This window comes from Pelecanus crispus, chromosome 11, assembly GCF_030463565.1.
Source record: "Pelecanus crispus isolate bPelCri1 chromosome 11, bPelCri1.pri, whole genome shotgun sequence".
NCBI classification, from domain to species: Eukaryota; Metazoa; Chordata; class Aves; order Pelecaniformes; family Pelecanidae; genus Pelecanus; species Pelecanus crispus.
The window spans coordinates 28794374-28810492 of NC_134653.1; the positions used below are offsets into that span (position 1 = coordinate 28794374).

General features: G+C 38.8%; 1 protein-coding gene across 1 annotated transcript; it reads left to right on the forward strand.

The window, feature by feature from the left end:
- The first annotated feature begins 381 nt into the window (after positions 1–381).
- TOP3B (DNA topoisomerase III beta) lies at positions 382–14552 on the forward strand. Its single transcript, XM_009488735.2, has 17 exons — positions 382–548; positions 1283–1414; positions 2434–2540; positions 3793–3867; positions 4802–4998; positions 5433–5589; positions 6688–6801; positions 7678–7768; positions 8085–8239; positions 8479–8584; positions 9808–9954; positions 10689–10862; positions 11681–11809; positions 12060–12209; positions 12659–12759; positions 13003–13204; positions 14071–14552. The coding sequence occupies exons 1-17, from the start codon at positions 479–481 to the stop codon at positions 14550–14552; spliced, it is 2589 nt and encodes an 862-aa protein (XP_009487010.1). The 5' UTR covers positions 382–478.
- The last annotated feature ends 1567 nt before the right edge of the window (positions 14553–16119 follow it).

Here is a 16119-nt window from a genome sequence, read left to right on the forward strand (position 1 = left end):
GGGAGCGGGAGCGGGGCCGGGCGGGGGCCGCTCCTCGCTTTCCCTCAGCGCGCCGGGCGGCTCCCCCGCCCCTCCCCTCAGGGAGCGCCGGGCCGGGGCGGGCGGCGGCGCGGCTCCTCTCGGTCTGTGTGTGCCGGCAGGCCCCGGCTCTTATTTAAACCTCAGGTGGCAGCGGTTCCCTGGCTGCGGGCCGCCCCTGCCGCGCTGGGCTTCTCGGCGCAGGCCTGGGGCGGCGGTGGCGGGGCCAGCGCGGGCACCGGGAGCTGCTCCCCGGCCGCGGGGAGCTGCAAAATCTGTCAGTCTCTTCCTAGTTTTCGTAGGGGTTTGTTACTGGAAGTGGTTTTGCGGTAAACCTGTCTTATGCTCGCTCTCTTCAGGCTGGGGACTGGCTTTTGCTCGTGAGCTGCGTGCCATGGTCTCTAGTAAACCCAAACCGTACCGTTAAGCCCTGTGGCACCTTGTGTCTCGTCACCTGAAAATGAAGACTGTTTTAATGGTCGCAGAGAAGCCTTCTCTGGCTCAGTCCATCGCCAAGATCCTCTCAAGAGGTAGGAGAGAATGCATGTGGGCTCAGTCCTTCTGCTTGTTGCTCTGCCAGTGGCAGAGTCTAAGTGCCCTGGAGTGCACAACCCAACTGAGGAGCTTAAAGTTAGTTACCTGGAGGCAAACTGCGTGATGCAAGGGTTACCGGGTTTTGCTGTAGATGAAGCGAGGTTGAGAAACACCCTGGTCGGTTACTTGGTTGTCTTGGGGCAGCTGCCGCCTGGGAATGGTGACTTAGGACAGGTTGCAGTTCATAAAATAACTGGGTGATATTTCGCATTGTTTTTATGAGCTGATGCCTATTCAATTCAAGAATAAAGGAATCTGGTTTTGATATTTCATGTAGCTGGAGTGTGTGTTAGTGTGTATGGTTTCTAGACAGTGCCAATCAGGTAGCAAGTTGCTGTTCTGAGATTTTTGAAGCTATAGTAAATATTTTATAAGTCATGTGGAAAACAAAATGAGTTGACTATAACCGTACTGGTTTAGAAAACTAGCTGTATTTTCATAAGGGTATCCTGGTGGGAGGGAAAAGATGGAGGAGATAATGGATAGTTTCAATTGAAAATGAAATATGCTTTAAAAAAAGTCTGAAGTGATACTTAAATGAAATAAAAACTTGATCAACAAGTAGAATTTTGATCAGGAAGACCCTAGCTGTAAGATCATTTCATGCTAAATAACTGTTACTTCAATAGGGTTTTTTATCCTGTTGATATTTATGATCTTTCTTTCACAGGAAACATGTCGTCTCGCAAGGGACTGAATGGAGCGTGCTCTGTGCATGAGTACACTGGATCGTTTATAGGACAGAGTGCCCATTTCAAGATGACATCTGTGTGTGGTCATGTCATGACTTTGGATTTCATAGGTATTCATTCATAAAATGTTTTAACTGATACAGCTTGTAAAACTGTCAAGGACTTCTAATAGGAAAATACTCATTGTGGAAAGAATTGAGGAAGAATGTTAGAACTAGACAGGAAAGGAGAATGAAAAGATCACTTGTGGTCAGCAGTTCTTGATTTTTGTTTCTAGTTCTCTGGCTGACTTCTTGCATGACTTTGGGCATGCTGCTTATGTTTTCTGTGCCTGAATTATGTTCCTGGAAAATGAGGGGAGATGAGACTTGATTTGCTAGCCTGTGAAAGTGTTCTGGTACTTTGGATGAAAGGTGATTAAGGAATGCAGAGTCCAAAGGGGTATTCTCTAAAGCATTGTAGCGCATTACTGCAAAATAGAGACATGGTAAGGATAATGCGCAAGGAATCCTGTCAGTAACTTCCTTTGGAGTGTGGGACTAGTCATGTGACTACTGTATTTCCTCTAATGATAATGACCTCACAAGTTTTATGAGGATTAAATTTGCATTATTACACAGTGCTTTAAAGAGGTACGGTTTAATGTAATCGCTAAGCAGTGTTACTAACAGTTACTTCAGAAAAATGGAAATGAACAAATGAGTTGATATGAGAAGGTGACGCAGGATGCTCTATGGCATAACAGGGCTGAGACATAACTGGCCATAAGTAACGAACAGTAAAACAGACTGCAATGTGCTCATTATGTGTGCACTGTGAAAACAAAGAAAAATAGCTCCCTCCCCTTCACCTGATCGATTAGTTGCACAAACAGAAGGTGTTTTAATAGCTCATGTTAAAATTTCTGAAAGGTGTGTAGTATTTTTTTTTTCCCCTTCATATATTTCAAAATGGTAGCTGCAATTCACATAATGCTAAAGGGTCCCTTGATATACAATAAAGCAAGATGTGTTAGGGTAGAAAGCTTTCCGAGGCAAATCTTGGAAGCCAAGTGTTTTCCAAAGTAATGTTGTTTGCTGTTGTTGTTTGTTTGGGTTTTTTAATGTATACTTAATATACTGCTTTTCAGGAAAATATAACAGCTGGGACAAAGTGGATCCAGCAGAACTTTTTAGCAAAGCTCCCACAGAAAAGAAAGAAGCTAATCCCAAACTGACCATGGTGAAGTTTTTGCAGGTATTCTTCATGTGGTTCTGGAAAACAATAAGAGTTATTAATAAATTTGATAGAGCAGTGAAGCATTTTGCTATGAATTAGCCTTGCTTTTAAAAAAAAAAAAATTCTTACAGGTTAACTAGCTTTATTTAAGAACCAGAAGTATAACTCTCTCCCAGCTCTTAGGGTGGGTCAGTTACCTTCACTCTAGTATAAGAAATTGAGTCTGTCTTCACCGCAGACAGTTTTCTGTTGGAGGGTAATGCCAAAGTGTTCCATATCCTTCAAAACATTTGTTATCTATCTTCCCTGTACTAAGGCAGACAGGCCATCTGAATGCACTGTTTCTCATGCTACAGGTTGTTGAGTGTTTAATTTAGTAGGTCTATTCGCCTGCTTCCCAAAAGTGGACAGTGTTTGGCAATACGCTATACAATATGCTAGAGTTCTTCTAGGGTCAAAGAAAAATGAGTACATTCCTAAATAAGGATTTTCTTCCCTGCAGGAAGCAGCTTTTTATCAAGGTTAGATCTATTTTATTAATTTTACTGGTTCTTACACTGTCTGAAATCTTTGCCTTGTTGAATTCACTTTTGCCATCACCTTGTGAGTTTTTTGACTGTTGTTATCCTGCTTCTCAAAATTGGAGTGTTGGATGCATGTTTTGCTTCTAACGGCAAGTGCAAGGCATAGCTTGTAAATGCCTTCTTTAAAATAAGTCTATGTTGGTTATTGTTCACTCTTCGCACGTGCCCCTCTGAGAGGAAAGCGGTAGTTTGGTTGCTTTTACAAAATAATATGTTCTGAAAGGCAAGTATATGTGGTGTAAAACTGATTTCTGTTGGATAAAATTAGACTTCGTGGTATCTTTATGAACTAGGAAAGTGTTTCTTGTTTTGATTTTTTTTTTAATGATGTGGAAATCAAGACACAGAAAGGGGAAAGGACTGTGTCCAAGGCTGCACATGCAGATTGTGGCAGTTTCAGGAGACTTTCACTGCTATAGAGCTATGCTGATTTTTTTTTTTTTCAGGTCCTGCACAAAAGTGTCTTGTAGGCAGACTTCTGGTCCCACGAAGCACAGCTTGCTTCTCTCTTCAACCACTGTTTAAGTACCTGCAGACTTCTTGTCACTTCTGCTGTATTCTTCCAATTGGTTTTGCACCAAATAAATTATCTCTAGTACTTTAAAATAGAAACAAGAAGCGTACAGTTAGTGAGGAGGTAGGCCTTTTTTTGAATTGCTGAAGAACTGTGCTAATTTTTCTCACAGGTGGAGGGAAGAGGCTGTGATTGTATTGTCTTGTGGTTGGATTGTGATAAGGAAGGAGAAAACATCTGTTTTGAAGTAAGATTTCCGTTTTTAAGGCTTATAATACCATAATATATTTGTCTCTGACATACAATGCTATCAGCATATTGTTTCATGGATATACAGTAAAATTCAAACTAAGTTGGATGAAGTTTTAAGGCATGGAGGTCCTTGATGGAGCAACTCATGCTTTTGAACTCTTAAGATGTCAGTTAAAGAGTATAAATCAATTTCACAGCTGTTGCTCATCTGACATGAATAATAAGGTCTCTTAAATGTTCAAACATTCCAGTGCTTTGAGAATTTGTCTGTGTTTCACAGCTGGAGTAGTTATTTTGCTGTCCTTATACAACTTGATTGCTATTATCTTTTGTTCATTAAGCAATTAGACACTTTTGAGCATAGAGGCTGCTTGTAAGTGTAGGCTTAACACGGCAGTGTCGACTCTGCACATAAAACATATAGAACTAAAACTTCGGTGTGCAAATATATTTTTTTTCTAACATGCTATTCCCAGAAGTCTTCCTGTACAGTGTTTTTTGGGTTTTGTTTAAAGAAGCTCTTTATCAAGTAATTGGTTTAAGTTCTTTAAATACCACTGTATCTTAACTGGGCCCTGGCAATACGTAGAATAAACCCAGATAGAAACTGATATGTATTCACCAAAAGGTGCTGTAGCTGCACTGGTGAATTTGTTTGTGCTTTGCTGAGAATAGTGCTTCACTTCTGGCAATTGCTGTTTAATAAATAAATCCTTCAGTTTTGCTAATTCTTAACACACTTCTGAGTAGACAAGTACTGCTCTTGCTTATCAGTTAGTGTATTGGCATGACATCTTACTGAATTAAGAAAGAAGTTACATATCAACAAACATTTTGTGGGAGTGAGGTTTTTCTTTAGAGAGAAAATGTGACTTAAGCCCTTACCTTAAAACTTAATACTCTTAAAATATGCTTCTGATCTTCATTAGGTTCTTGATGCTGTTCTTCCTGTAATGAACAAACCTCGTAGCACCGAAAGGACGATTTATAGAGCTAAATTCAGTTCTATTACTGACACAGACATCTGCAATGCCATGAATCACTTGGGAGAACCCAATCGCAATGAAGCTCTTTCAGTGGATGCCCGCCAGGAGCTGGATCTTAGAATTGGCTGTGCGTTTACAAGGTGACAGCATAGATTACGCATAGTTTTGTGAAAGGTTCAGGATTACTGCTCTGTCCACAAAATATGTCTTGGAACTCTAGTGGCTGATTCTGCTCAGCACCAAACTGAACAATTTTATGCACAGACAAATCAAAAGAAATAAAAAATTGTGTTACAGCTTTGAGCTAGGTAAAGTACTGTCAGCAACTATGGTATGATCTTATTTAATTATGTTCTCCCACATTTCTTTGGGAATAAACAGGATTCAGTGAGGCAAAGTAATTATGACTTAATTAGCTGTAAGAGATTATATTTATCAGAATGTTTTTTTCCTAATGCCTGAATGATTTAATGGAATACTCTTATTTATATGTATAAGTTAATGAAAAATTTTGCTTTTCATGGGAATGAGGATATTAATGTACTTGTTCCTCTTTCCGCCTCCCCCCCTTTAGGTTTCAGACTAAATATTTTCAGGGGAAATACGGGAATTTAGACAGCTCCCTCATCTCCTTTGGGCCGTGTCAGACCCCAACACTTGGATTCTGTGTTGAAAGGCATGACAAAATCCAGTCATTTAAGCCTGAGACTTATTGGGTGTTGCAAGCTAAAGTAAGTTTTACAATACTTGTTTGTATATGAGGGACATATATTTTTACCAAAGAAATGCATTTGTATTTTCATTTTGTTCATTCATAAATTTGTAGCTGCTGACAAGAATTCACAATGCCTACAATTTACTCATCTGTTCGCATTCAGTTCACATGTGTGTCACCAGTCTCTCAATAATGATTCCAGGATGTCAATTTTGTGTTAAAGTGGCTATTGTCTGCTGCTTATAAGAATTCTTCAGTGCTAACCATCTAAGCTTGGACTCAGCCAAAAAGGCTACTTAAAATGGTTTTCTTTTGTTCCCTGGGGTCCTTGGACTGACTGTGTTGTTAATTTGAATCCAGGAATTAATTAGGCTGCCAACAAACATTGGCATTGCTGAGTATTGGAATTTTAAAGCAAATAAAATGCTCATTGTGTTAATTGGCAATTGAGTCCTCTGAATACTTTGGCAGCTTGTAGCAGTTTTATAGCCTCACTGCTGTCCAAGCTCTGAGAGCAAACTAACATGGTTTTACTGCTTGTGATCGCAAGGATTTTTTTAAACAAATAAGGGATAGATGGTAAAAAGTTGCCGTTTCTAGATTTTAAAATAAAAAAAAGATGAAATCTGGTGTCTCCTGTCATCTCTTTTCTGATGTGTCTTGTGTGTCATGCTAGGAAATAGTTGGTGCCTGTTTTCGGAGAGTTTTGTGCTCTTTCATATTGCTTGCTTCGTATTTATTTTTGTACATGGGACTTAAAACATGACCTAGTTACATTTTAATACAAATGATTGATTTTGCTAAGTCAAATGGTAAACTTTTAATTTCTGCGTATTTCAGCCTTTACTGTTCCCAACACTAAAAATAAGAAAAGTATTTCAGTTAACTGTAGGAATAATTCCAGTCATGCCCCCTGACTCCAGAACTCAAAGTACTACTTCTTTCTCAAAAGCCCCTGTGAAAAAGAGTGCAACTGCATGTTTGGAGCACTTGTGTCCTAGTACAGGTATTAATAGGATTTGCTTATTGGATTATTGTTGGAAATGTGCATTCTCATACTTCTACTAATAGGGCTGGTGGGAATTTTTTTTTTTTTTTTTTTTTTGTCCAATAGGTGAACCCCGAAAAAGAAAGTTCTCTCACTTTGGATTGGGATAGAGTGAGGGTGTTTGATCGTGAAATTGCTCAAATGTTCCTGAATATAACAAAGATGGCAAAAGAAGCAAAGGTAATATTTAGTAAATATCAGTAGAGTCTATTTCATATAAAGGAAATACTATTTAATATTTCATTTGCTGCGTATTGGATTTTTTGTTTGTTTTTGTTAAAGAACAGTGTAGAATATCTTGGTTTTTTACTCCATTCAACTTTGTGTAAATGAGAATAAAGGACAAGAGATTTTTTATTGTAGTTCATATTATGCCAGTGTGGTCATCTCAGCAGAAGCCACTTCTTAATATTGACTTTGGAAATGATCATCACTCATGATAGGAAGTCTTCATTACTAAACCTGCTAAGAAATACTGTTCAGATCTCTCCAAACAGACCTCTTATTTCCCATGAGACATTGTATAAATCAGAATTTAATTACTTATATGGCAATATTCCTGCAGTTAAATTTTTAATCATGTGTATGGTACAGTCTTTATAGCCAATTAACTTCTAATTCTGCTCTGTTCAATACTTGTTTGACAGTATGTTTGGATTTAAGTGCTTACAGCCATCAAGGTTCAAAGACTGCATGAAGCTTTTAAAAATCAGAATCCGTATAGTTAGGACCATTACTTGGAATGAGCACTAAATCCTTGTAGAGCTGAAAGTACATGCTGCTGAGGTAAATGGGAAGTAAAGATAGCAATAAGCTACTTTGAAGCATTCACAGTTATAGGCCTTAGGACTGTAAGTTTAGAATTTGGTAAAATTATCTTCAGTCAGATTTCCTAAAGTAAAAACATATTGGTGATTACTGTTCTAAGACCAACAAAACAGACATGACAAGAATAGGTAATGGTAGGTATGCCACATGTTTCTAGGCATGATTGAAATTACACGTTTAGCAGTTACCAAACTTCAAAAATTTTACTGGGAAAATGCTATTTTCTAGGTAGAATCCGTGAGTAAAAAAGAGAAGGTGAAGCAGAGACCACTGGCTCTGAACACAGTAGAAATGCTACGAGTGGCCAGTGCTGCTTTAGGTATGTGTAAAAGTTCAGATTTTCACACTGTTTTAAAGCAAAATATTTTGGCTTCTTGGATGAAATAATTAAGGACATATCTAATATAGACTGATACACTCCTCTCCCTGTAATACATCATTTTGGGGGAAGGATCAAATTTAGAAAGCTTGTCAAAAGTGAAATGTTGGGCAAGACCAAGGTGACAAAAGTCTTATGGAAAGGACAAACCATGATGTATTTAAGTGCTTTGATAAGGTATACTTTCAGATGCAGCAAACAAATCATAATCACAATGATGTGTAGATGATTTTTGTTTTCTCCTATCCCATCTTAGGAATGGGTCCGCAACATGCCATGCAAATAGCAGAGCGTCTTTATACTCAGGGTTATATTAGTTACCCTCGAACAGAAACTACCCATTATCCAGAAAACTTTGACTTGAAAGGATGTTTGAGACAGCAAACTAATAATCCTTACTGGGCGGAAACTGTGAGTACATGAAGCACAACCTGTAATAACGGATCATTCTCTAGTCTGTGTTTCAGAATATATCTTACTTGGTATATTATAACAGACCTATAGGTCTTCAGAAACAATAAATATCTGTAATTGCTTTTATTTATGGATGTTGTATTGTCATGGATTTGAGCTGAAAAGTTTCTTAACCAGCTAAGAGAAACCTGTTACCCACTTCAGCTTGTCTGTTTTCTCTCTCTTCTTTCACCCAGGTGAAGGCATTGCTATCAGACGGCATTAATCGTCCAAGGAAAGGCCACGATGCAGGAGACCATCCTCCCATTACTCCAATGAGAGCTGCAACAGAAGCAGAATTAGGTATAGGCAAATTCAGTACTGTTGGAACACCATGCGAGGAGATTAGTTCCTTGAGGTATAGGAACCAGTTTGAAAATCCCTGAGTTTCAACAGAAAATATAATTATTTGAACAGCAGGAAGTGAAGAGAGAGCAAGCTTTGTCCTAACTTAAACTTCTGGTGACAGTGAAGTTCAGAGCTGCTATTCAGTAACTGATCCTAGGGACCACAGTACTGCTAAGGAAAAGGAATAGCCAACTTAATGCCTACTTTCGCTAGGAGAAATTGGCCCCAGAATAGTAGCTTCCAAGTATTGAAATTTTACTGTTTTTTTGTGCTTGAAAGTCAACCTTCAACTGCATTTTAATTTAGTTTCTGTGGTTTGTGGTTTTTGTATTAAAATGTAACATTTTACTTTCTGTACACTGTGATCCCTCAAAAAAGGAGTTTAAGGTTATAAGTGTAGTGAATGTATTGTATTGTTTGTTAGGAATAGCTAAGGTTGTTGTAGAAAACTGGTAACTTCTGATTTTCTTGAATCAGTAAAATAATCTCTGATAGAAAAACAAATGCTTTAAAATTTTGAGTAGTTGTACAGGATGCTGAATGGCTGTGTAAGATTTTTTCTTTTATATACACAGCACGATGAAATGTGCAACTCGCAGGACTAAGAACTAGAAGCTTTTTGTAGCAGTGTAACCTTTCAACTGTTCGATTTCCTAGCTGTAGATTGTGAATAAGGAAACTTTGCTTTGAAATTTAACCTATATTAGTGTTAATATGTAGTATTTCAGAGTGATCTGCTGCAGGACTTCAAGCTGACCAGTGTGGCAGTTGCCACTAGAATACCATTTTAGTTTTTAGATTAGGGTGTGGTCTCCAGCGGCCCTAAGCAGCAGATAATTTTATTTTTGTTCATGTGTGTCTCTTTTTTTGTTTGTTTGTTTTTTTAAAGCAAAAACTACTTTATCCTCTCATTCAAACACATTGCAAAACTGGGAGATGTGCTTGCCAAATTGGCGGTCCTTCTCCAAGAGTATCTGCACACATCTCATGTCTGTATGACATGATGATTCTAAAGGCAGGAAATTTTAAAAGGGAAACTGGATGGACTTTTGAATGTTATTTTCTTTTAGGTACCAGTTTTTCCTGTGATACCTGGGGAAACCTGGTACCTTTTAGTGCAGATTTTATGTGGAGCTGCAGGACTTGAATTTTGTGTGTAAAACGTTGTTTATCCTCAGGTGGAGATGGATGGCGGCTATATGAGTATATAACTAGGCATTTCATTGCCACTGTCAGCGCTGATTGCAAGTACCTACAAACCACCATTTCTTTCAGTATTGGCCCTGAACGTTTTACCTGTATCGGAAAAGTGGTAACTTCACCAGGTAAGACAAATCAGGGAGTAAGTAGTTAGCTACAGATCAATCCCCGCCCCGCCCCCCCCGCCATAAATACATTGAATGGGTATAAAAGTGAAGCTTTGGGGGCAAGTACAATTTGGGAGACATTCTTTGATTATGAAGACCACAGACCAAATCTTTGTCTTCATTTCCATACTTGAGTTACAATAGAAAAAGTCTTATTTTTCATGTAGTAGTGTCAAAGATTTAATGCCGCATTTGTCTGCGTGAAGACCAGTTTTTCTTTATAGACAGCCAATGCCTTTTGAGTGTTAAATTACACAAAGGCAGATTTTTTTTTCTTGGGCCTCTGTAAAATGAACGTAGCACCACCACTGAGATTTTTATGGTAAGCTGGCCCAGTATTCCTTATTATATTAATGTAACTTACTATTTGTATTTCCTTTTTAAGAAACTTTTCCCATCCATTCTGGCACTGTGCTTTCATTCAAGGGAAGTGTTTACTTATTTTTGTACATCAGCCTGACTCAAGTCACACACAAAATAGATCTGATGCATTGTAGTGGGAGATACTGTCTTGTGATACTGTATTGCCTCAGTATTGATAGCCTCAGATATTTTCTGCATGGTATGGCAGACAGCCTCTTAACTTTGATCTGTATAATGTGGCCCATGTTAAAATTAGAAACTTATACCTTGGCCTTTTGAAAGCTGTGAATATAAGCTTTCATTATTTTTGTTTGTTTCTTTACCTCCAGGGTTCACAGAAATTATGCCGTGGCACAGCATCCCATTAGAAGAGAGCCTTCCGCACTGTGAGAAAGGAGATCTTTTTCCAATTGGTGAAATAAAATTGCTGGAAAAGCAAACCAGTCCTCCTGATTACCTGACAGAAGCAGAACTTATCACTCTGATGGAAAAGCATGGCATTGGTAGGAACTTGCTTAACTTACATTATCCTGTAATACATTCAGCAAGAGTGCAAAGTCTGAATTGCTCCTCTAAACTATCTCTGTCAGTAATGACCTTTCAGTATTCATTTGAATAGGTACAGTAACAATCTCTTTTTTTTTTTTTTTTTCCCCTTCAAACCACAATGCCTGTAGCACCTCTTAGCAGATGGTAGATAGTCTCTTCCTCCACATTCCCTTCCCTTTCTTATCCTTATGCCTAGTTTCTGGCCAAAGCAGTATCCTTCCATAACATATCCTTGTCACTTCTCTCTCAGAAAGAGCTGATGTTGTGTGGAAGAATGCATCTCCCCATTCTTAGGAATTATTTCCTTTACAGCTTGCTTCAGCTTTGCTGGCTCCAACAGTCCTTACAGATCTACAGATCTTCTTATTCAATTTACCACAATACTACTTTTCTTTTTTAATCTGACTTATTTCCTTTGATGCATTTTCATAAATTTGTCCAGTCAAAACAAACATAGTCTCTTACTCCACTGTGTTTTTCCAGAATAAGCGATTGTGAGGATAGGTGTCTTCCCAATAGTAATTCCTTGGAAGAGATGAAAGAATTAAGGTTAAAGTATATGTTTCAGACTTCTCAGAACTGCAAAGGACATAAGAGTTACTAGAGAGAGAAGTTATGTGCTGGAAGTTGAGTAACAGTAAAAAGGTATCTGAATTTTAAGTAGTCTCAGGAAGCACTATAATTTGACATAAAAACAGAAGTCAGAAATGAGTAATTCAATGAAAACTTTGTTTTGCTCAGGATGGATATATTGTTTTCCTTTGTGTGGCAGGAACTGATGCAAGTATTCCAGTCCACATTAACAACATTTGCCAGCGAAACTATGTCACAGTGGAGAGTGGTCGGAGACTAAAGCCTACAAACCTTGGCATTGTTCTGGTTCATGGTTATTACAAAATAGGTGAGTTAAATGCTCTTCTCTTTCCATCCTTTTACCTTCTTTTCCCCTCAGTATGTCAAGGGCTGTTGTCACTGTATAAGTAGCATTTCTGTCTGCAATAATACATCTTGGAAAGTATTGCTAATTCCAAAGATGATGATAATTAAAACTTGTGTGTTTGTTCTCATGGCGGTTTACATATGGACAGTTTTCTACCCCCATTTTTTCATCTTTCATTGATGCTTCTCTGTTGTCTCTGGTTTTCTGTTAGATGCAGAATTGGTTCTTCCTACGATCCGCAGCGCTGTAGAGAAGCAACTCAACTTAATAGCTCTGGGTAAAGCAAATTATCATCAGGTCCTGGAGCACACCCTTGACATTTTCAAAAGGAAATTTCACTATTTTGTGGATTCTATTGCAGGTAAAGCGTCTTACACGTGGAGTTCTCTACAATTACTTAGTTGTTACAAAAATGCTAGTAGAAAATACTGATATATTAGGTTCCTTTCGGAGATTTAGGCTTACTGAAAAGTTGTGTTCCAGGACTGGAAGTTTCCAGTCAAATTAAGTTGCTCTCCAAAAGGAAATGGACTGAATCATGGCTTCAAAACTCTACCTTGAATTTATTTTGTGACTGTGTAGTGGGGAGTTTTCAAAAACTTCAGACTAGCTGAAATACTTACCCTTGTGTGTTTGTGCATGCTCACTGCAAAACACTGTGTATCTAAAAAGTCTTCCTAAACAATCAAGAGCATTTTGAATAAAATATTCTTATTCGTGCTGCTTCTTCACAGGTCCTGTAGATGATTTTGTGCAAGATTTCCTCTTAAGAACTAGAATTCTAACATAAATGTGATTCTCTCTTTGCAGGTATGGATGAGCTGATGGAAGTGTCTTTTTCACCCTTAGCTGCCACAGGTAAACCTCTTTCCCGCTGTGGTAAATGCCATCGTTTCATGAAGTATATTCAGGTAAGTTCACCTCATGCTTGGAATTTAAATTTCACTTGCTGGGGGGCATTGAGTAGAAACCTGTTTTCCATTATTGAATTTGGATTCAAATGTGGTTGTCAAGAGTGCATTTCTAAAACAAGAAGTCTGATGGAGTTTTTCCATGGGGGAAAAAAAACAGGCAGCAGCACCAGTTGGATTTACTGCAAGTTTTGAACTCTACTGACACTACATTTGTTCAGGAGATTTGTATTCTACTTCCAGGCCAAACCAAGCCGTCTGCACTGCTCTCACTGTGATGACACCTACAGTCTCCCACAGAATGGTACCATTAAACTCTACAAAGAGTTGCGTTGCCCCCTAGATGACTTTGAGCTGGTACTGTGGTCATCTGGATCCAGAGGAAAGAGCTACCCACTCTGTCCATACTGTTACAACCATCCTCCCTTCAGGGACATGAAAAAAGGTAGGAATTCTGTAAACATGGGGGGGATCAACCTCACTTGAAATAAATTTGGTGCAGTCTATACAGTGTGCTATTCAGTAGTTTTTCATCAGTGTTGCTTAATATAAAGTGCTGTTCAAATTAGATTACAGATACCTAAAATTCACGTCAAACTTGCTGACTGACATTTATTAGTTAACTCATTTCTGAATACTTTTTTTTCCTTTATAAATGAAGTAAGAGGTGACCTTCATAACACTCAGTATGCAGTGAAAGACACTGAGATTCTGACACCTTGCAAATTGGAGTATGCTTGGTATGGATAGGACTATAGATTAAGACCAGGTCTTGAGAGTGTTTTCATACTGAGATAGATGGTATGTCAAAAGCTGTTGAAGGGTATAAGAAGGGACAAAAGTTGCAGTTAGTTTGGTAACTGTGAGACCAAAGCTTGCTTAAAGTAGTGCTTTGAAGCTCTGAGTATCAAGAGTTTTTTGGCATCTTTTTACTACCATCTTTTAATTAAAAATATCTTGCACGAACAGTGTATAGTGCAAGTATAAAATAGCAGTTAGTTAGGAGCCATACATTTAATTGAAAATGTGATTAGTTTTCATCACTAGTGTGCCCAAACTGCCTGTACTGTACAGTGGTAGTATCTGGCAATTCTGAAAGCCATTATAGAAAAATTTTTGAGGAAGGGATTATTCTGAATCTGTGCAAAGGCAAGTTGCCATTTGGGGATTGGTTCTGTTCTTTAGTGATTTAGAAAACCTACAATCTACTAAGCTGTCTTTGACTTCTGTGTCTCACTTCTTCCAAAATGGGTAGTGTGGGTAGTGATACAAAAGGTTCCTCGTGGTATGGTTTTACTCTTCTTCCACCAGGAATGGGCTGTAATGAATGCACCCACCCCACCTGCCAGCATTCTCTTAGCATGCTTGGAATTGGGCAGTGCGTTGAATGTGAGAATGGGGTTCTGGTGCTAGACTCGACGTCGGGTCCCAAGTGGAAGATGGCATGCAACAAATGCAATGTGATTGTGCACTTCTTTGAGAATGCCCACAAAGTCCGAGTGTCACCGGAGACCTGCGACTTGTGTGATGCAGCCCTTGTGGACGTAGATTTTAACAAAGCCAAATCTCCTCTACCTGGTGATGAGACCCAGCATTCAGGCTGCATATTTTGTGATCCTGTGTTTCAAGATCTGGTGGAGCTGAAACATGCAGCCATGAGGCACCCGATGCACCGTGGGGGACAAGGAAAAAGGCAAGGTCGAGGAAGAGGTAAAGGCCGGAGGCCTGGAGGAAGACTCAATCCAAAGAAACCCAAGGACAAAATGGCAGCTCTGGCTGCTTACTTTGTATAATGGCCACACAACAGAAAAATAAACTTCTTTTAAAAATTTGTTTCCCTTTAAGTTCATTTTTAAGTATTTTGATCTTCACTGCTTTCCTGTTCTTAGAAAAGTTAAGCACCTTAGATTGTTGTACACCTTGATTTAATCACAAAACAAATCCTACTGGATGATCAATTAGTAACTGAGTAAGCCTTTAAGCTTTTAATTGGAATTAATTGGCCCAAGTAGAGCTCACAAACAGTAGGGAGACTCAAAAAGTCTACATAGACTGTTACCTGTGGCTGATAGAAAGGAAATTAAATTTCCATCTTCTGTCATTTCTGGGGCCTTTGTGAGCAATACAAGTGCCAGGAATGTAAGAGCTGATTAAGGTCAGTGTTACGCTGCTGTAGTCTTTAGGTGTGGAATGAGACTTGTTTCATTTGACTTTGAATCTTCAAAAATAATAAATGATTAGTAGCTGTCAGATTTTTAAATTATATCTGCAATAACAAGAGCACTACTTCAAATCTGTCACTCTGCTGCATAAGAGAATAATGCCAAGAGACCTACAAAATGGAAATTCTAAATGTGAAGGGGAATATCTGCATTAAGCAGTGATTCCTGAACTATGGTCTGTACAGCCGAGTTAGTATCTTTTGGTCAATGGGCCCCAGTTAAATGAGACCTCCTGCTGCTGGAGGTCAGATGGAGTATGCATGCTGCTCTTTTCCTCTGTTCACACAGCTGATCCTACCTGATCAAACACAGTTTGTACTGTCTGTACCCCAGACTGTCATTTCAGTGTCGGTTAGTTTTGTCATCAAAAGGAGGGTGTCCTCATGTTTTTATATGGAGCTGTATCTAACCACTGTGGCACTGGGTGCCACATCACAAAATCTAATTGTACAAATATATAACACTCTCTCCTTTCCTTCCATGTGCGCACAGCTGATCATATCTGATCATCTGATCAAGTACAGTTTGTATCATCTATACCCCCAAAACAGTTTCAGCACTAGTTGTGGCTGGATGGGAGCATGCCATCACGGTTTTACATGATGCAAAGGCTACTGCATTTGAACACAGACTATGCAGAGAGCAGCTTGACATGTGATTCACTGGCAACAGAAAGGAAAGGCAAGCCCCTGCAAAAGGTAATGTACAACTCCGTTGTTTTAATTGGCACAGTGTGTGTACTTACTGAACAAAAGAACACAGATGAAACACCACAGCCCCAAGCCTGTTCCTCTGATCAAATGTTTATACAGTTACAGCTCGAACATGAGCTATGTTTTAATAGTATTGCTTAAAAGACCCAGCCGTAGGTAGAAGTTTCTTTTTGTAGTTCTTGTTTGGTTTTTTTTGTAAATATTAAATGTTCTTTCTGGTAAAAACAAACTGTCTCTGCATCTCCCTTACCTTGGAGTGAGTAGCTTCTTTTCACATTTTAAAGATTATCTTGTTGTAATGTCTCAGAGCCATCGATCTTGGCATGAACTATAGTAGCTTTCAGGGTGCTTGTATTGATTCACTTGAACTCTTACCTCTGTAGCCTGCTTTGGTACACTAGGATGCAGCTCTGAAAAATAACCTG